The 19,846-nt window shown below is 42.7% G+C and overlaps 2 protein-coding genes across 5 annotated transcripts in view; one reads left to right on the top strand and one right to left on the bottom strand.

Moving 5' to 3' along the window:
* The first annotated feature begins 215 nt into the window (after positions 1 to 215).
* LOC135167456 (spondin-1) lies at positions 216 to 3,882 on the top strand. Its single transcript, XM_064130673.1, has 8 exons — positions 216 to 616; positions 790 to 1,160; positions 1,281 to 1,567; positions 1,631 to 2,034; positions 2,273 to 2,444; positions 2,528 to 2,783; positions 3,012 to 3,521; positions 3,638 to 3,882. The coding sequence occupies exons 1-8, from the start codon at positions 424 to 426 to the stop codon at positions 3,716 to 3,718; spliced, it is 2,274 nt and encodes a 757-aa protein (XP_063986743.1). The 5' UTR covers positions 216 to 423; the 3' UTR covers positions 3,719 to 3,882.
* Positions 3,883 to 4,023: 141 nt separating this feature from the next.
* The window catches only part of LOC135167455 (transient receptor potential-gamma protein), a 33,675-nt gene continuing 17,852 nt past the window's right edge, over positions 4,024 to 19,846 (bottom strand). For 2 of the 4 annotated variants that reach the window (XM_064130669.1, XM_064130672.1), the window contains exons 3-19: positions 15,286 to 15,521; positions 12,473 to 12,603; positions 12,092 to 12,368; positions 10,274 to 10,422; positions 9,508 to 9,703; positions 9,246 to 9,416; positions 8,861 to 9,095; positions 8,398 to 8,515; positions 8,005 to 8,289; positions 7,736 to 7,869; positions 7,519 to 7,651; positions 7,249 to 7,444; positions 6,892 to 7,086; positions 6,403 to 6,628; positions 5,906 to 6,244; positions 5,174 to 5,683; positions 4,024 to 4,912 (exon numbers count right to left, since the gene is read on the bottom strand). In XM_064130669.1, coding sequence (XP_063986739.1) covers positions 4,710 to 4,912; positions 5,174 to 5,683; positions 5,906 to 6,244; positions 6,403 to 6,628; positions 6,892 to 7,086; positions 7,249 to 7,444; positions 7,519 to 7,651; positions 7,736 to 7,869; positions 8,005 to 8,289; positions 8,398 to 8,515; positions 8,861 to 9,095; positions 9,246 to 9,416; positions 9,508 to 9,703; positions 10,274 to 10,422; positions 12,092 to 12,368; positions 12,473 to 12,603; positions 15,286 to 15,521 — 3,734 coding nt within the window. In that variant the 3' untranslated portion in view covers positions 4,024 to 4,709. The remainder of the gene's footprint in view (positions 4,913 to 5,173; positions 5,684 to 5,905; positions 6,245 to 6,402; positions 6,629 to 6,891; positions 7,087 to 7,248; positions 7,445 to 7,518; positions 7,652 to 7,735; positions 7,870 to 8,004; positions 8,290 to 8,397; positions 8,516 to 8,860; positions 9,096 to 9,245; positions 9,417 to 9,507; positions 9,704 to 10,273; positions 10,423 to 12,091; positions 12,369 to 12,472; positions 12,604 to 15,285; positions 15,522 to 19,846) is intronic. The other 2 variants (XM_064130670.1, XM_064130671.1) reach the window with 2 other exon arrangements.

Here is a 19,846-nt window from a genome sequence, read left to right as displayed (position 1 = left end):
GACGACAGTCTCGATAAAATTCCCTCGACGTCGGAATCGAGAGTTTTACGACGCAGAGATCTAACACCGACACACGTTCCCATCGCTCCGTTGCTTATCATGAGGGGGTCAATGGGTCCGAGTGATAACGATGACTACCATGACCCGTACAGCATTTTCGATCATCACTCATCTCATTCTCATCTTTCTTTCGAAATTTTGGGATCAATTGATTTTACAGAAATATTTGCAAAAAAATACCTCGTAATTGGACTGATTATTCCAAGCAATTTATTTAGGGTAAAAAATATTTTCAATTCCGGTTTACGAAGTGTCCCACGCGCATCCGGTCTTATTATCATCTGAATGGGACTGATTAGGCGATTGTAATGAGGAGCTCAGTCTTCAGTGAGCTCAAAGTCAGTCTGAAGCGAACTCTCAGCGATGTCGCCGGTGTGGATGCTGCTGGCCCTTGCGGCCGTAATTATTCCGTCAACGAGGAGTAGTTGTCCACTTCATCCCAACTCCGCTTTGACGACTGCTCGAAGAACCCCCGGAGACGGTGGATACAAAATCCTCACGAGTGGAAGGGACACCAAGTACATTCCCAATACGATATACGCAATTAGTCTGCGAGGTGAGCATTCAAGGGATCGGGAGAGGAATTTTATAGAATAATTGCACCGAAAAATATGGGATTTAATAGGGAATATTCAACTCAAATTGTTAATGGTCCAACCCTTTTATATTAAATTCCTCTCTAGAAAGTTTATCTAAAATAAACAAAATAGACTAAGGGAAATGGTGTAGGTTATCAGACACACGAGCGACACCAGGAGTTCACGCGGTTCCGACTATCTGTGGACTCCCAACACTCTCCAAATAGTCAAGTAGCTAAAGTGGGCTCCTTTCAACTCTACCCCAACGGCTTAACAACATTTGATGAGGACTGCGTCAACACCGTTTCTGAAATAACCGATAATGGCAAGGTGGAGGTGCAAGTTATGTGGCGGGCTCCAGTCGCTGGCTCTGGCTGTGTTATATTCACGGCGATGGTCATGGAGTCCCCCTCGACCTGGTACGCCGAGGATGGAAACCTGGTGAAGACCTTCTGCGAGGCGACTTCGGAGCCATCGGATGACGGGAGCGGCTGCTGTGCTTGTGACGAAGCTAAATATTCGGTAAATTGTTCCCAGATTCTTCCACTAGATTATAAATTCTCCCCCCCCCTCCCTCCTCCCCGCATTGTGACCCTTATCAAATCCCCCCCACACGTGTTCTCAATTCACCATTTCCCCCAGTTGATAATGGAGGGCATCTGGTCAAATACGACGCATCCCAAGGATTTCCCCTTCTCCAGTTGGCTAACGCACTTCAGTGACGTAATTGGTGCATCCCACGAGCCAAGTTTTTCCTTCTGGGGCAGGGAACACATCTCCACGGATGGCTTCAGACAATTGGCCGAGTGGGGTTCAGCATCGGGATTAGAGGCGGAACTTCGCGTCAAAGCACAACACTTGAGGACACTGGTCAAGGCCGCTGGTCTATGGTATCCCAATGTCAACACCAACACCACAACTAGTTTCAGGTAGTTACCGAAACTCATTATCGAAGCCAAACGTTTAGTTTATGGGATCGTTTGTGTTAACAGGGTGGATCGTAAGCATCCACTGCTGTCGGTCGCCTCAATGCTGGGGCCATCGCCTGATTGGGTAGTCGGGGTCAGTAAATTGAACCTCTGCCAGAAGGATTGCTCATGGATATCGACAATGAATATTGATCTGTATCCCTGGGACGCGGGTACCGACAATGGTATCAGTTATATGTCACCCAATTCAGAGACTAAACCGAGGGAAAAAATGAAGCCCATCACTACTTTATATCCTGAGGATCCACGTTCACCCTTCTATGATCCCAGCGGTAGGCCGATGATTCCCCTGGCTAGGCTCTATCTCACGAGGGAGAGTGTCATCAAGAGAGGATGCGATGAGGCTGCCCTCCAGGAACAAGTGTCCCAGTTCGAAGTTGCTGAGAACACAGAAGATACTAGTCGACGTAAGAAGTGATATAAATCAAAGGCAAAATTTTCACGCCCTAAAGATTCATTTTATAAATGTAAATTATTGATTTATTTGTTGTCCCATAATTTTCCATATTTTTATACTACACCTGTTCGCTACTCATTCAACCTGGTTACCTTTAAGTCCATGATCTTGTTAATAAGCTTTGGAAACTGAGTTAATGCTCTGTTTAAATCGCCCGGAATTGTAATTGTATGATTAAATAAATTCAGCTGAATGCGCTACGACGGATTACGCTGCCTGGTCACCCTGTTCAGTTACGTGTGGGAAGGGTCTGCGAATGAGAACACGCTCGTACTTAATGCCCGAGAAAGCACAAATGCTACAATGCAACAGACAACTGGTCTCCAAGGAAATGTGCGTCGCTAGTGTACCAGAGTGCCCGTGAGTGAATTAACAAATATGTCATCGCAACAATTACCCAATGAACAGCATTTACAGCTTATTAAATTTTTGTATCATTGAAGAGGGGAGGAGGAGGACCTCGACGACGACAGCCTGAATATTGCACTTCCCGATCCAGGGATTTGCGAGGTCAGCGGGTGGACAGAGTGGTCCGAGTGCTCGTCCACGTGTGGGAGTGGGATCAGGATGAGGAACAGGAGATTCAATAATAGAATGGGGAGGAAGAAGTGCCCTCATGTCAGTTTAGTGGAGAAAGTCGAGTGCACCGGACCTCCTTGTGCCCCGGGAACTGAAGAAGTTATTGATCCATCTTGCAAGGTACTTCAGCATCGAACTTGCGCCAATTTCTTTTCAATTACAGCGATCAGAAATAATCCTCATTTCGCTAATACTTTTGAAAGCTCGAAATATCACACGAAAATAATAACATAAGTCTCCAATTCATTGAAAAATAGTCAGTCTAAATTACTCAGAGATTAATTATCATTCCAATCACGAATGGAACTCCCAAATTATCATCATTACCTCAACATCAACTGCCTTCAGGTCACAGACTGGTCGGACTGGTCGCCCTGCAGCGCTAGCTGCGGAAAGGGGGTGAAAATACGAACGCGTCTTCTCCTGGTTGACCCCTCCAGACAAGCAGAATGTTCCTCTCGAGTGGAGCTTCTCCAACAACGCACCTGCCTCGCTCAAGCAGACTGCACCTTCGACATGGCAACAGCGAAGGTCGTCTGCATGGAGGAGGCAGACGTGGGGCCGTGCAGGGGGTACTTCCAACGATGGTCCTTCGACCCCAAGCGACTGGATTGCATATCCTTCGGTTACGGGGGATGCAGGGGGAACAGAAACAACTTCCTGACATTCGAGGAGTGCAGTAATACTTGTGGTGTCGTTAAAGCCGCGTTGACGGGTCAACAGCCCTCGGGGGTGGAGAATCCACTAAGTAAACCTACCCTCCCCCCCGTGGATTGTATGGTATCTGAATGGTCGCCCTGGACTCCCTGCTCGGTTTCTTGCGGCAGCGGTCGGCTCACCAGCTTCAGGATGATTAAGGTGAGGAGTCGGAAGGCATTTAACAGTCACTACTTTGTCAACATTAAAAGTGAAGGACAAGAGATTGCCTGGTGCAATATTCAGGTCAACCTGACTTCACTCATTTTTTTTTTCAGAGGGAATCGGAAAATGGTGGCAAACCCTGTCCAAAAAAGCTCACTAGACGCGCCAGATGTCAATTAGCTCCCTGTGATTAAAGTGACTCAATTCTAGGAAGTCAAAAGGCAAAAAAAACTTACGAAGCACTTACTTAATTAATCAAGGTGATGAATACACTTGAGCCACGACATACTTACTCTCCTTAATCATTACTTTTTTTTTATTTGGTTGAGTATGCAATAAAAAGGCTGATGGTATTCCATTCTTTGGTATCCTTATAATTTCCACTCTTATCATTCTTAACTCTGATAAATATACACGCGAAATTCATGTTGTTCCACATTGTGCGTTCGCATCTGAATTAAAATTACTATTTCGGTTCGTTAATTCTAGATTTCTCTTTTATTGGTAATACGATAGATTAATAATGCATTCAGCTGGTGCTACTTGGTCGTGACGACAACGGGTCATCCACCAGCTATATTTATAAACCTGTTCAACATTCGTTAATTATTTCTCACTTCCCCCTGTCATCGATCATTATTTTTTCTATGTAAAACTCACTAGAGAAATGTTTGATTAATCGTACGATAAAATTCGATAGTGATAATTTCCAATTAAAATACTCTCAGGCCACTCGAACCCTGCGTTAATCGTCGATAATGTTCTTTATTCGAAAAAAGAACGTAGAGTGGGAGTGACATGAAGGGGGCAAAAACCCTCTAAAAACCACTTTAATGACTGCGTCACACAGTTCGAATTAACTGGCAGTTGTCAATGCAAATACAAGTGACACCAATCCTCCCTTCTCTCTTCATCTTCTCCCAGCTCACCTTCGATTTATGTCAACGATCGGCCACGAGCTTTTGTGCATGTGAGGAAATACAATATGTCGAAACGAAAACAACGATACTTTTATCCATCGTGTAACGAGAAAAAAAATTATCGTTATGAACTCTCATTGCCTCGAAGAAACAGTGGAAATGCGCCAGCGCGATTCTAGTTTCTGCAGCGTATTTATCATTCCCTGTTGCCAATTAAAATGAGACAGAATGAACAACGAGTCGATTGAAATGTCGGATTATGGCCTCAGAGCCAGCCGGAGGTGACATCGCGAATTGAATCGATACCCGAGAGCCTCTGCAATTGTGTTGCTGAACCGTTTCTCTTGATGCTCGTTGTTAGACTCTGCGTATGGATTGTGTCACCCGAGGCGGTTGGCTGACTTGGGAAGCTCTCGTCGGTTGTGGAAGGGCTAAGGGCTTCCACGTCGACCCTTATGTCATCAGCCTCTTTGGAATATGGAAGGAAAATTCATTAATTTTATTTATCCAGCGCAATACTGAGTATTCGCGATTGCAGTCACACATCGCATTTATTTTCTTTTCATATTATGACAAATATTTTTCCAATGGGAGAAAAAGTTAGTGCTTTGACATTGTTAAAGTGACATAAGGTTACGATTGTTTCATCAAAAATTCGAATTTTCAATCGGTGAAAACGTAAAATTTCCTCCAAAATCACCTATCATTTTGTCTGTCATCAACACTCACCAAGTCTTTCACTAACACTTGTTATCTCCATGGTATCCAAGCTCGGTTGTTGACTCTGAGTGACATCATGACACCTAACCGAGATAATTTGATTTGAAATTAAATCCATCTTCCTCGCTGGTACACTGCTGGCCCTCTGCAATTGGCTCTTGTTGGTAGATTGAATTACCGAGCTGACGGAGCTCGCTGTCGGCAGTGCTGAGATACTCTCAACAGCAGAATTATTTCCACTAGTCATGACTGGTGTTGAGGCCCTGGAGCCCGAGAATTTTTTCCGCTTCATTCTCAGGGCAGCCAGAGCCGACGAGAATACTTGACTGTGCGTGAAAACATTATTTGGCCGCTCACACGGCTGTGGATTGGGGGGATTTTCCTGAGAGCCACCAGCTGTTGGTACATCCAAGGAGGATTTCGAATCAGAGGACCCCTCGGATCGGAATCCACCGTCTTCCGAGGCGGGGGGATACATTGAGTCCTCGGAGCGCGATCTTCCTGTGGATGCATAGGTATCTGAATTTGAAAGTCATTCAGTGCTCTTTTGGATCGTTCTTCGGTTCGACAAAAAATCTTTTCACTCTCGAAAGTGCGAGGACCAAAGAAGATGGAATATTTTCCTTATTCTGAGTTCATCCTCCCCCAGAATTTAATTCACACGATCAACGGGGAGACATGAGATTATGAGCCCTTCCATTAATGGAGAGTAAGACTTTTTGTCGAACCCTTCCAACTCACCTATCAATCTCGATCGAACTTTAGCAGCTTCGATAAGAGTTCCCCATCTCCTCTCCCTGGAGCCAGTCCTGGAGGTTCTATTCTGCCTCTTACAAGTAGCCGGAACACTATTAGTGCTGATGTGATGTGGACTCTTCTTGAGAGCAGTGACAGGTGCGAATATTCCACTGAGAGTACTGCTCGTCAACTCCCGGGTCTTGTGATCATGCTGGGCATGCTGCCTCGACGCAATACACTCAGCAACCGGTGGAAGATTACCACTGCCGGCGGGCTGCGGTGCAATGTTGAATCCCTTCATCAATCTCCTCTCCTTCTGTCGATTTTTCTTCCCTCCAGCACCTGGAAAAGCCTCAAATTTATTCAGCATCTTGTCCGAGAGACGCGTGTGGAAAAAAAATTGGGTATAAAAGCCGGAGAATATGTTATCTAAAAGACGTCTATGGATCTAAGAGAGAAAACTGATGGATAGAGTGCGGGAGGGAATCCTCGGGGCTCACCGGTACCGGTTGATGAGCTAGTTGATGTTTTCATTCCCGATGCGTTCAATATCTCAATGAGTTCACATCTGAAAGCACTGATGTCTTGCTTTATCTCATTGACGTCATCCTCGGTAACACCCTCACCCTCGGTCTTTCGTTGCTCAACAGTCACGTATCGTCGGACTAGATTTCTCATTATACCTTGGTATCTCAGATCACGCTCACTGGCTTGTTGAGCTTTTCGCTGAAAGTCAATACATCTTGATGAGCTTCACCCTCGTCTAGGAGGGGAATGTGGTAATTTGTCCAATTCATCTCTGATATGGGAGACAAATGATAGTTTCTCTTTTTGTCGTGCGAATGGGACCTTACAACCTAATTTTAATTAGCAAAAGTGGTGAGGAGTGAATAATTAAAAGCTCGCAAGATCTCACGGAGGGAGGGTTTCTCCCAGTCCGCTCTTGGGAATAAAAAGGCTAATGTATCAATAGAAATGAGGGCACTCACTCGAATAGTTCTCATGTGTTCCTTCTTAGCAGCTCTGCTATGGCCGCAAAACTTTTTGTGTATCCACTGGCCAATGTACCACAAGCTCTTCGGCGTGGGAATAATATTGAAAGGTGGTGGCACAGTACCCCCCTCCTCGAAGTAACTGATCCACAGTTTACTCCTCGCAAACTTCCACTCGACGTCCGCACGCTCCTATTCGCAATAACACGAGGTGTCATACAAGACGGAAGGAAAAAAAAAATTGTTCACAAAAAGTTGCATTGACGCATTAGGGAGATGGATGAAGATGAAAGACGGGCGTGAAAAAGCACACAAAACATAAAATACGACGAATGGATAAAAGATGAGACTCACGGAGATGAGTTGGTAGGAGTGATTCATCATAGCTATGAGAAGATTCAAGAGCACCACTATGTTGATGACGGAGTAAGTACCGAACATCAGCATACCCCAGAATCTCGTGAACACCTTGATACCATCGAGTTCGAAGCTCTCAAGATCAATAAGGCCAAATACTGCCCAGAAAAGTGTCTGCGTTGTTTCAAACAGACTGCAAAAGATAACTCGATGAGTGATTGATTGTATTCACATCACAGATGAGAACAACTTTTTCATGTAACTCACTTGGCGAATCTTCTCCAGACAATGCAGGCATTGGTATCGCTGTTGGGGGCGGTATTGTTGTGAGCAGGTAGTGTCACTGATGGACATCTCTTCTTCTCCATGTGAGCGTAATACCACAGCAGTTGATTCAAACCTTGACGAAAGAATACGAAATATCCATTGAAATAAATTCATGAGACAGTGTGAATAAGATTTTTTCCAACGACGTACCACTCACCACAGGAGAATGCAAATAAGACGAGAACGAAGAGGAAGAAAAATTTCATAATGTCCATCACCATTCTAGATAAGGACACTTGCAGGGGCCCGAGGTGGGGATTCACCGAGAATATGTAGACAAGCTTCAGGGAGCTAGACATCAACAATTATGTTGATCATGAAGTCTTATTACAATGGTTAATATTTCACACTGGTAACATCCTCATGTTTTTATCCCCCGAGACCATGAATCATCATTTGTATTATGCACACGTGATGTTTATTTACCTGAAGATGTTGGCAGCTGAGAACAGTCCCTCGGATATGAGCATCGGGTCCCACGTGTCCCACTGCTCCCTCTGGAGTTCCACGATTGATCCTGGCTGTTGTCCCCTGTTCTCCTCTTGAACTCGAAAATGTGCGACTATTCGTAGTGCAACTGTCGCAACGTACAGCGAATTTGTAACAAAATCAATGACATTCCACATGTCATTGACATACTCCTCGAGTCCCACATCCCAGAGCTGCTTCACCTCGGACCAAATGAGACCCGATACCCATGCCAAGATGAACCTTTTATGCAATGAAAGATACAATAATGCCAATTGTGTTACGTCTATTGTATAAATTACGTAAATTGATGGTTCAGTATTTCAATTATTCTTTGTAGTGGATCAATACCATTCGACTAGTGTTGGTGCAGCACCTCTTTTAGACTCTGGCTCGTGCTCGTCAATGTCCTGACCCATCCACAGACCTATCACTGATTCTATTCTCTGACTGGCGAGAATCAGCATGACTGGATGTTTCAAAATAAATATCAGGATGATTCTCGGTGATGCCGTGGAATTTCAAACATTATGTCAGAAATTATTGCTTTGCGAGAATTTTATTTCAGACTTGAAAGTGCACCTCGATACGTCAAGTATATATGCAATGCTAGCTGTTTTTAAACATTAGAGGAGCTAAAATAAACCGTCGGAACTGCGGCGAATGCTATTAATGGGATGCGTCCAGTGATGGAACCACTTGACCAATTTATACTCAATGAAATTCCCGATGGAATTAATGAATTTCTCTTAACAATTACTGACATAATGTTGACACGATTTACTGAATAAAGTCAACAATGAGTTAAACTTACAGAGAAATAGGAAGTACGACGCCGAATGACAGATGAATTTGATAAAGGGCTTTCTCATTGTCTGACCGAAGACACTGTGGGGTGCAATTATATACGCGACACTGAGAAATGGAAATAGAATTCCAATACGTACAATTTCGAGGGCCTGTAATACCATGTTCTTGCGACGAAAGCCAGGGAGGCCCTCGTACCAAATGGAGGCCAGTAATTGCTGGACATTGGGGTGTGCAACAAACTGCAAATAGAATAGTAAATGTACCTCCCCCATTCGCAAATGAACGTAAAGCTCAATTAAGCAAAAGGACCGCCTATTCACTCCCCGTACTTGCTCCAGGGGTAGGAGAGATATAAAGGGAGAAAAAAAGAAATAATTTCCGATCATTACTTTTTTCTGTCTGAGTTTGATGGCCAATTTCAGCCGATTCAAATGCATTCTCTCGCCGTGCTCGAAGGCTGGTCCCGTTGGATCATGATTGAGTAGCACTTCCAGCTCGTAAGAACTCCTAGTGTGATCCAGGAGTGCTGTTGCAAAGTCCTGGCACTGGCGTCGGAGTTCCTGCGATCAGAGAGACACACACACAAAGCACTATGTAAATGGATTTTCAACGTTTGTGTAATGCAGTTGAGTGCATACTGAATAACCACACCTGGTATTCGCATTTGAATTCGTGCTCGAGAAAGGACAATCGACGCAGCTCCCAGGAGAGCTCAAAAGCCGTTAGAATTGGATCCTTGGAAGACAGGGCTATGAGGGAGGGTGAGGCCAGTGCCCTGTAGGCGTTTATACGACTCCTCGAGTGCCTCAGAGAATCCTCCATTCTCGATGTTACACATTCGTCGCATCTGTTTCATGGGGTAATTGTTAATTGGGGTTGGGGCTTGCTGCATAGATCTGGCCATTAGTCCACGAAAAATTGGGGGAAAGAGGGTAAATGGGCACTTTTTAATTCTTATCATAGAAATATATATTTTTTGTCAGAAAAATAAATTTCCCGAGTTGCGCCGCAGGGATCGTCGGTACCGGTTTTTTTAACAATTGTTCCAAGTCGATGAAAATAAATCTTATTTGTCGTAGTGATAGGTGATAAAAGCGCTGATTTGAGGGCAAAAAATACCTGGGGAATTAATTCCTTGAGTTAATAAGGCCAGAGCCGAACAGTTTAGTTTAGCAAAGTCACTGGAACGAATTCGTATAATCGCATCGTCACTACGTCCGTGCGGTTATGGAGACGACGAGATCGATCGCGTCCTGTGGCAATGCCCGCTGTATAGCGGTTTCAAAAGTTTACGAACCGATATTGTTACCATCTCATGCACGAGAATAAAAAATGCCCATTTTGACCGGTCCTTCGCGATTGAAATCATAAATGCGATTTTAATAATAAATGAATAATAAATTTATGTTTAACTGACCCACAACGCACGTCGTGAGGCATCGGCAGTACTGAGCCTCTGTCCAGAAGAATTTTTATGATTTCATAGTTGTCACGATGAGCCGAGAGTATTAAAGGCGTGATGTCGGGGGTGAATGTCGCTGTGTCTGGATCGAGAGCCTCCCAGCTCTGAATTCATGATTATTATTTTCAAGAATGTTAAATTTAAATATTCAGACGGATAAAAGAAGGTGCTTCAGGCATGTCAAGTGGTATTTCTTTCATCATCATTCCAATTTACAACTGTTGAATTTATGCATTTATCTGTATAAGTGAATAGTAATTCAGTCGATGCAATGAATAAGATTTGCGTAGAGATGGAGGGAATGACGAGGAGGTGGCGTGCAAATTCGTGAGGGAGCTATGACTACACATTGAACACTAAAAGCACAGTGCACTGCACATGGAAAAATGTAAGAAATCAGTTCCTGTTTTTTCTTCAAGGATTTTTCTTGTCTGGGGGATGGGAAAAATCTCACTTGCGACGGATTTTCGCTATTCATCTCCAGACTAGAGTTATTTCATCCCCATCTTCATCATTTTCCTGAATTTATTCCCTTTTAACGAGAAAATACTCTTAAAAGGGATAAAATGAAGACGGTCGATTTTCCCCCGTCGTTTTTCGTGTGATAAGAAGAAATTAGTTCTCGTTTTATTTTTTAGTTTATCCTCGCTCGAGGGATGAAATAGAGTAAGCGAGGGTTGATATTTCCTCGTGGCTTTTTCTTCTGATAAGCATTTAATTCTTGTTTTATTTTTCTAAGGGTTTACTCTATGATTTGAAACAATTAAAACGTATGGGGAATTATTGGTGTAATTAATCCTTGGGGTGGAATTTTCCTCATCGTTTTTCTTGTGCAGTTATGAAAGGGTTTCATACATGGAGAGAAAGATTCAGTAAAAATTGCAAAGCCCCCGGAAAATTTTTCAAACAACATTTCTCTCTTTTTATTTTTATCGAGGGTTTCTCTCCATGAGGGTGAGTATAAGGGTCTTTAAAGATGTTTGGGCAGGAAGTATTTGAGGAATCTCGGAATGTGTCCCTATCAAATTTCAGGAACCAATTCTAAGACGTTCCAAGACATATTTCCAGTGTCTTCACAGTTCTAGGGAAAGGAATTTCTTAATGAAGCCGGAAATTCACATCCTACGGGAATATCCGGCCTGCGGATGCCTATTTATATTCTCTATATATGATTATCCACAGATAATCATAATTGTGACACTACATCCTACAGCGCGATACGTAATTTTGTTACTCAATTTTCTTCGCCAGAAGCTTTCGGAAAACTAATGTTTTAACTCAACATTTTCACCGTTACGAAAACTGCATGATTCACTTGAACTACAGGAGAGGAAAATATGATTAAAATGAATGGAGAGGACCACAAGCAAATTTAACCTGCGCATCTCGCAGAAGGTGCTGACCAACAGCAGAATTTAATTTATGCGCCGAATGTGTAGTTTTATTTAAATTTCCCTTTCGATTCGTTAAACTCGCTATTCGGCTTTAATGAACACCCCTTCTTTGTGACCACTCAACCTGTGCATTTAACTTAAATTATTCCCTCGAAAATTATTTTCAAAAATTACTGCTTCTGCTGCTTTCCTGAAATAATAAATCTCATAATTTGTTCGCCCCGAAATTGAACCGACTCTGTCTTCCCTGAACATGACTCCTACTCTCCCTCAACTTTTAAATAATCCTCCTCAATATTTCATGTGGAATATTAAATAAATAATTACAGCAATGCCCAAATATCCTTAAATCAATGTGAACAGATAACAAGCTACGAACTGTCATATGACAAGCGGACGATACAGCCGGGCTGCTTACGTGGGGCTTGCCATCCCTGTGAAGGGTCTCCTCGTGCTCGAGAAGTACCTCAACAGCCTCCACAAACTCCTCAGATATAGCATGCAACAGTGCATCCTTGGTATCGACTTGATACTTTATGAGAAGTTCCACCATCTCTAGATTCTCATTGTCAATTGCCATGAGCAGTGCAGACCTACCCAGCGGGTCAACGCAGTTCATATTTATCGACTTGTCCTCCATAGCTTTCTGTAGCATCCTGGAATATTACCATTATTTGTTTTTATTTGTCTAGGCATTCAGCCGGTATAATTTAGCATCGTTAAGTTGAAACTGTAGAAAGTCAAATACGAAGTAAATTACCGTCTGACTGAGGCGACATCGCCTCGCTCCACTGCCAAGAGATATTTCTTCTCAGCCAGTGAGAGACTGGCGATCTCCTGGTGGGGTCGGACAACATTCTCCTCCTCCATCATACCGTGAATACTTTGTCTCTGAAATCAAGCCAATTCATGCATTTTAATTTACGTAGAGCGTGGAAAATGCCCGAGGGACTAATTGACTTTTAATATTTCAGCGTTTCGAGAGGTAGTTTGTATGAAAATTATTATCACTGTGTGACTCACTAGAACTTTATCACATAAATCATATAAAATAATTCATTAGATAAATTTACATTAATTCTGGTTAATACAAAATTAATTGTGATGCTGTGATAATTACCTGTGGCATACAATTTTTTTGAGAGAAGAGTAAACCCTCAATTCACCTCCCTAAAATAGCGAATCCCGAAATTTAGCCCTCAAACACCCCAACCCAGTGTCCGAACCCCTCTCCCTGACCCGTTGACCCACAATCCCCCCCCCAAATCCACCTATCATCACCACTATCCCTCGACAGGCCAATTAAACTCTCGAAAAGTAACTGAACCTCACGGCAATGCATCCCTGAGACAATCGTAGTAAATAATTCTGCCAACTCCATTTGAACTCGGAAAATTCTTCAAGTCATTTACCGAACCCACTGGGCCCTCCACCCCTTTCTCATCACCCTCTAATCCCCCCTGCAATACTCCCAGGACAACATCAGACAGTTCAACTTCTCAACTTTCCCTCCAACATCTGTATTTCTCCCATCTTCATAATTGGAAAGAAGGAAACGTGAAAATCACCACCTGTTGCTGCCCTCATATGTCCTCACTATCTCCATCGATCCTGTCCCCTCCCCTCTCCAACCCCCTGAGATAATACGCACTCGCCCTCATGTCCTGCGTAAATAAGTCGTTTTGCAACCCACGCACGTGAAATGAGGGCACCCTCGAGGCTCCCGCGATTTTCAGGATGAAAAGGTTGGATTTAGGATGGTGGAATGAAAGAGAGGGCTGTCGAGGGACTGTTGTACATGAGGGTGTGGCCGGCCATCGGACAATTGTCCGGGGAGCGGCAGGGCAAACACTAGTGGCCTTGTCGGATGTCGCGTTACAATTCTCTCTCTCTCTCACTCCTGATACCACACACTCATCTCATCCCCGTGATATGCCGACCATTTTACCACCCTCTTTATCGTTTTCCTTCACTTCATGTTACGTCGCGACAGTCTCAAGGGGCTTAATCGCGCCACGCCTCATGTCTTCTTACTGGAAAAAAACATGGCGGCTGGGTGCTCGAGTTAAATGACAGGTCATTGAAATTAGTGGATGATTGTGAACTAGGGGGAGTTAATTATTTGTGGGGAGCGCTATTAGAATTTTTTTATTGTCTGAAAAACGAGCTAAAAAGGAAGTTTTCAACCGCCAAATTGTCGGTAATATCCACAAAATATACTGCGGAGTAAAAATTTGAAAAAAAAATTTTAAGTGCGAATAAAATATGTTCATAAATTATAAAAATGCTTTAGTTGAATAAATGATAACGGGCCGTCCGAGTTTAAAATTAAAAGGGACAAAAAAATCGCACTCCCTGGATCACGTGGAATGTGGGGCAGAGTTAATGAGACTTCTACTTGGTATTACTTAACAGGTCATTGAAATTAGTGGAAGAGTAATAAGGCAAAGGAGAATTAGCGGAGAACAACGGGATTTTGCCTTTCCCAATTTTCCCGTAGCTCTTTCCACTCGGAAGTAAGTAGAATTCCCTTCGTTATTTTTCTTGAAGCTCCTCACAGCTATTTATAGGGCATGAGGTTTATTCAATGGGGCTTACACAGTGTTACTTAACAGGTCATTGAGATCGAAACGAATGACGGAACAATGAAAGCACAGGGGGAAAAAGAAGTGGAACAGTCTTTTCTTCAGTTTATTTTTTTTTCTCCGCTCAGGATGGCAGGTCAATTCACGTAGTGGGAGGGGACTGAGTGTCATCTTGTTCCAGGTACCATGTCTGCATTATTGCGAATGGAGTGGTGCTTGTCTCGTTTACGCGGGACGTGGGAAATAAATCACATTCCACTTTATTCGCAATGTTATGTGGAATTAACGTCATCACGTGCCATTCAATTCCATGGAAGTCCTTTCATTTACGTCCACTGCCTTCAATATATTTTATTTATTGTTGAAGATAATATATTTAATTTATCTATTATTTGATTGGACGATTCAGTTTAATTGCGAATTTAACGCCTTCCTCAGGGCCACCAAATTTTTTCATTCAATTTTCAGTGATGTTTGAAATGCCATTGACCTTTTTCCCTTAAATCACATTTAAAATCATTTTCCGGGAAATTCAGGGGATTTTATTAACGATGTACAATGCCAGGGTTATTACGGATGGAGTGGAGTTTTTCTCGTTTACACGAGACGTGGAGAATAAATCACATTCCACTTTATTCGCAATATAATGTGAAAATAAGCTCATCACGTGCACTTCAATGCAATTGAACTTTTCTCATTTATTTCGTTTATCACTGAACCCGTTCCCGGACATTTATGAGGTACTGGACAGTTCTGAGGATCTGCTCAACGCAGAATAATCAGAGGATTTATCGTGGATATAATTTTATTCGGTGACAAAAGGCTCGGGGTTTATCAATTATGGAAAAAATCGGGAAAATGTTGAAAAGGACTTTCAGAAAATGAAATAAAATTCCCACTTGAAATTATTATAAAACCTACAGTATTGTTCATGAGTTTATGGAATTAAATAAATAATTTTTTTGCATTAAGCACGTGAAATACTGACCTTGACTTTTTTATCAATAATATCAGGTCTCTCCAGAAGACTGGTGGTTGGATATAGCATGGTTGGTTGCGCTTCAGGATCAAATGTCACATGCTGATTATTGTGGTGGCCACCGGCTATGCCACGGTGATAACCACCGGGCGCTGGACTACCCATCCCCGATACCCTCGTTGTCATGGTGAGATGCGTGACGACACCTTCACCCGCGAGACTCTCCTCATCTTCACCCGCGCTCTCTGCAAAAATACATAAATAAAAAAAACCGTTGGAATGAAAAGTGAATGGGAATTGAGGGCTGAGCGATCTGCCTGCGTTTGACATTTAATTTCCTCGCAAACGAATGAATGGGCGCGATTGGATCTTCCGAAGCTGGAGGAATGGCGCAGTGAACGTTTACTTTTATTACTTTGATTACTCAATGTCAGTGATAACTTCCCAGAATTTATCTCTTTCCTTCTTGCTGATATTTCTGCAAATTTGGGGTTGATAGACACAGTGGAATGGGTTTTCGTTAAGTTATTGTTGAAAAATTATTAAACCCGAGGACAGGGAAGAGCTAATTAGTTTTAAGGGAGTTCCAATCGTGCAGAAGTCCCAGGATAAATTCCTCGAGTTATCAAAAATATTTTCAACCCTAAAATCCTGACAATTTAACCTCCATCCATCTTCCCCTGTCATTTCTGCTACCATTCATTCTCATTCACCCCATGCATCTATTAAACAATAAATTATCTGTTTTACAATGAAATATATTACGCGCAAGTGCCTATTCAGTGCAATAAATGTCGATCAAAGAAGTTTCTCGTGTGCAGTGAATCGGAAAGGCCCCTACCCTGCCACCAGGACATCTCGAGTAAGACCTCCATCCGGTCTCGTTTCCCAGGGTTGATGGATCGACGAGAACACTCCCCACCGATTGTCTCCCGCAAGCACGCGATCACGCGCTGCCTTCTCGAACGAGCCCCGGACGACCCTCTTCTTACCTTCCACCACGTTGGTACGTGTAACTGGTTTAGGTACAATACTGGGCGCATGCGGTTATCCACGAGGAAGGGAAGGGGTGGAAAAAAAAAAATATATGGATCGAGGATCGATGGTTAAAGTTGACTGCAACGACCTATTCATATGGGGTCATTGTGCCAAAGTCGCGTTGCATGTCTGACCCGCAACCGGGAAAATGAACCGCCGTTACGATCGATAAGTGCAACACCTACTTACTGGATTTGTTTAGAGTCTTTAACTTTAAAAATCGAGGGTTCCTATAAAAATAGCGGTGGAAGAAATCATGCACCGGTGGAATAAAATTTTTAAATCCAGTTCTTGTCGCACGGGGCACCTCAAAATGAAGGGATTCACGTCAACCGTCAGTCTGGCATGATATTTAAATTCATTTTATCCTCGTTTCAAATTCAATCTCAACACGCATGCATTTTACATGTACCGAAAATTTGTGGGTGAATATTTATGAGGGGCGTTCAACATATTTATTTTTATTCTGCGTAACATCGAGGGGAATATGGGTAACAGAGGTCAAGGGACATTTTTGGAGGGATTGATGCGACGAGGTATTTGTTATATTCCATATAGATTTTTTAAAACATTTTTTCGACGTTGAAAATCGTCCGGGAAAATCGAAATTTATTCTAACAATTTTTACACTTCATTTAAACGTTTTCCAGTTTCTAAAAAATAGCCACGAAGGACCTTTGGGCTTCTGGCTTTCGTCCTGGGCGGGATAAATTAATTTTTGTACATATCGCTGAGTCAAAACATTCGTCAAATATTAACAATAAAATTCCTGACAAAAATAGCTTCGTCGATTATTTACCCTGCACACGATGCGATATCAATTACGATCAATAAGTGATAAAGCAGCATGAGCACGATAGATAATTCACTGGGTGCACACAGTGACACGGTACAAAGCTTTACTCGAGGCATCTGTCGGGGATATACCACCCTCGGTATTAAAGCCACAGCCCTTCGTAAATATATCAGGCAAATGAGACTCGAGAGTTTGTTGACCCCCTCCAGGTATCCCCTGGTATTTTACCTGAACACCTGTTGCACGAATGTGCTATTCTGACGGCTGTCTTCGTTGTTAATCGGACTGAAGTACCATTTTATTGCAAAGTGTATCGGACTGTTCGGCTTATTGACGAGTCACGGGGGTGTGAAACACGCTAACCGGGGGCGGGAGAACAGGGGCGATTGAGCGACAACGTGAATTAACTTGACGTGCCTGTGTGGTACACGAAATGAACCGATTGGCTTCCGCGGTTTGCTGGGTGCACTCGGACCATCTCCTGAGTCTCTTCATTAGGAACGTGATAACGTGACTTTCATACCGAGGGGATGATTGGGATGGAATAATTAACTGGGGTGATGGTGAGCCCTGGGGAATGGAATTTTTACTGACCGAACAGATTCACTTCAATTTATTTTCACGAAAAATTGTCGAGTAATTAATTATTATTTTTTATCATTAATTCATTACGACAATTTTGCCCCCAATAAAATGAAGGAACTAAAAAAGTGTTTTAGTATGAGAAGATATTAGTGGAAAATTATTTTTAATGACCAACTAGCTAATTTTGTATTCATATGCTCGAGAAGTCCACTTTTTCGTAAAATATCCACCTTCTCCATTTAACTCTCGTTTCCTGAAACCTGAGAGAGGATTCGACTAATTTATTCTATAAATTATCACCCTGACTATCCGGCTCTCCCCCCCGAAGATATGGAGTTATTTTTTCCATGTCAGAATTAATCCATGCAAATCCGGCTTCCGAAAAATGCTTTTCACTGAAAAGTTTTTCTCTCACCAAGCTGAATAAAATGTGACCCAGTTCAGCTGACGCTCTCGTACCGTTTATTCCTCAAAATTGTTAATTGTTCTTTTTCACTGAACTTTTTCAATCCACAGGTATCAGCTTTACCGATCTTTCCAGGTACGTGAAAACTCGTAATATGCCCGACAAGGGAAAACCAGAACTACCAGTACAATCGAGGTGTCCGAAGACTAGAATTGTACTTCACAAAATGTGAAAAGAATTCGTAATTGTTTTGTCTCATTATAAAAAATAATCTCCTGTTTTACATTTCTCTCCGAGCGAGGCTTCTTCGAACTTCCCTTAGTATCACCCCCTCAGCCATTACCAGTTAATGCCCCCGAAAGTGGAGTATTAACGATTTTTCCGGCGCGTCTATCAGTGGATAATGCCGTCATCGATCAGACCGGCGGTATTACTCAGTCACGTATCAAAATTTTCCTCTCGCTGGGCTCCCACTGGCCAGGAAAGACCCGTGAAAAGATTTCAACGAGAATAATGTGCACAGACACCCTTTTCCTCGTCCCCCTTTCACACCGCGATTTTTCTCTCCAGCGTTTTTCGCGTTCTCGGCTTTCAACCGGGAAAAGCCGCACAAGCGTAAATCATCACCAGATGCCGGAGATCCAAACACCGTGTCGGAACCTCGAGGTCACACGGTGTTAGAGAACCGACGTGTGGAGGCTTTGGTTTTACGAAAATTATGGGTCATATAAGCATCACGCGGTCTAAAAACAAATTAATGGGGTGCGGAAGATTTTTTGTTGTATGAAAAACTCTCCACTTGCCATAAATTATAGTGGATATCTTTTCCTCCATTTGGTAAACTATTTGCATTCCTGCGATCGTGACTTAGCTCTCTAATTACTAATTCAGCCCGGTAACGAATCATTCGATTATTGAACGAAACTTGGAAAACTTTTTTTAGACCGAAAGCCAGAGTTACGAATGGACTTCAAGTATAATTATTTCTCGGTGAAGTGACTCGAGTGCGAGGACAAGTGGAAACTCTTTTCGCTGAAAATTCCACGAAAAATTCATGGGAAAAATTCAAAAATGTTCATTTTCAGTTGAGAAATCTAAATAAACTTGTTTATGCGAACGCAAAAGGGAGCTTTTCAATACGAGAAAGCTGAGTACTTTCCCCACATGTTGACAGCATAAAATAGAATATTAATATAATAAATTATAACATTTTTGTGCTTTCGAATAAAAGCTTTCTTTCCAACAATTTTCTCTTGAAAATTTTCCAGCCAATATTTTTCAAAATAAATAAATCCGTGTCTGTCAACAAGCGTTGTTCTTCCCAGTGTACTTGGAGTGATAATTAAAAGCTCTCGTTAACGCCAACAAAGCCCCTCCACCTTTGCCATCAGTGCATGCACTCCAGCTCACCCTGATAACCAATAAAACCCAGCAAATGACCGTTTTCCCTTCTCCGATCGATTTCTCCGCACCCTAAAGCTCCCCGAGATACATTCCAGTCACGTAGATGTCGCAAAATATCCCTCCCAGTCCACAATTTAAATCCCCCTCCCCCGATCCAAAGATGAACTGGTGTAAGTACAATGCTCCGTCGGGAATGTGAACGATGAGAGACGGGGGTTGGGGCCGAAAGGGAGGAGCAGGGAGATAAGTCGCTGGAGCTTTTCTCGCCGTCAACTTTTAACGAGAGTCGGCTTCAGTAACTGGAATGCCAGGCCAACTGTGAATTCCCAGTTTCAAAAAAA

The sequence above is a fragment of the Diachasmimorpha longicaudata genome, chromosome 11 (assembly GCF_034640455.1).
Source record: "Diachasmimorpha longicaudata isolate KC_UGA_2023 chromosome 11, iyDiaLong2, whole genome shotgun sequence".
NCBI lineage: Eukaryota > Metazoa > Arthropoda > Insecta > Hymenoptera > Braconidae > Diachasmimorpha > Diachasmimorpha longicaudata.
This window is presented reverse-complemented; position numbering and strand designations above follow the sequence as displayed.

What these genes read in the sequence shown, in the direction of transcription:
- LOC135167456 (XM_064130673.1), top strand. Translation starts at nt 424, where the DNA reads ATGTCGCCGGTGTGGATGCTGCTGGCCCTTGCGGCCGTAATTATTCCG. An exon ending in GTGACGAAGCTAAATATTCG is followed by an intron (nt 1,161 to 1,280) that starts GTAAATTGTTCC and finishes CATTTCCCCCAG; the next exon opens with TTGATAATGGAGGGCATCTG. An exon ending in GCTAGTGTACCAGAGTGCCC is followed by an intron (nt 2,445 to 2,527) that starts GTGAGTGAATTA and finishes GTATCATTGAAG; the next exon opens with AGGGGAGGAGGAGGACCTCG.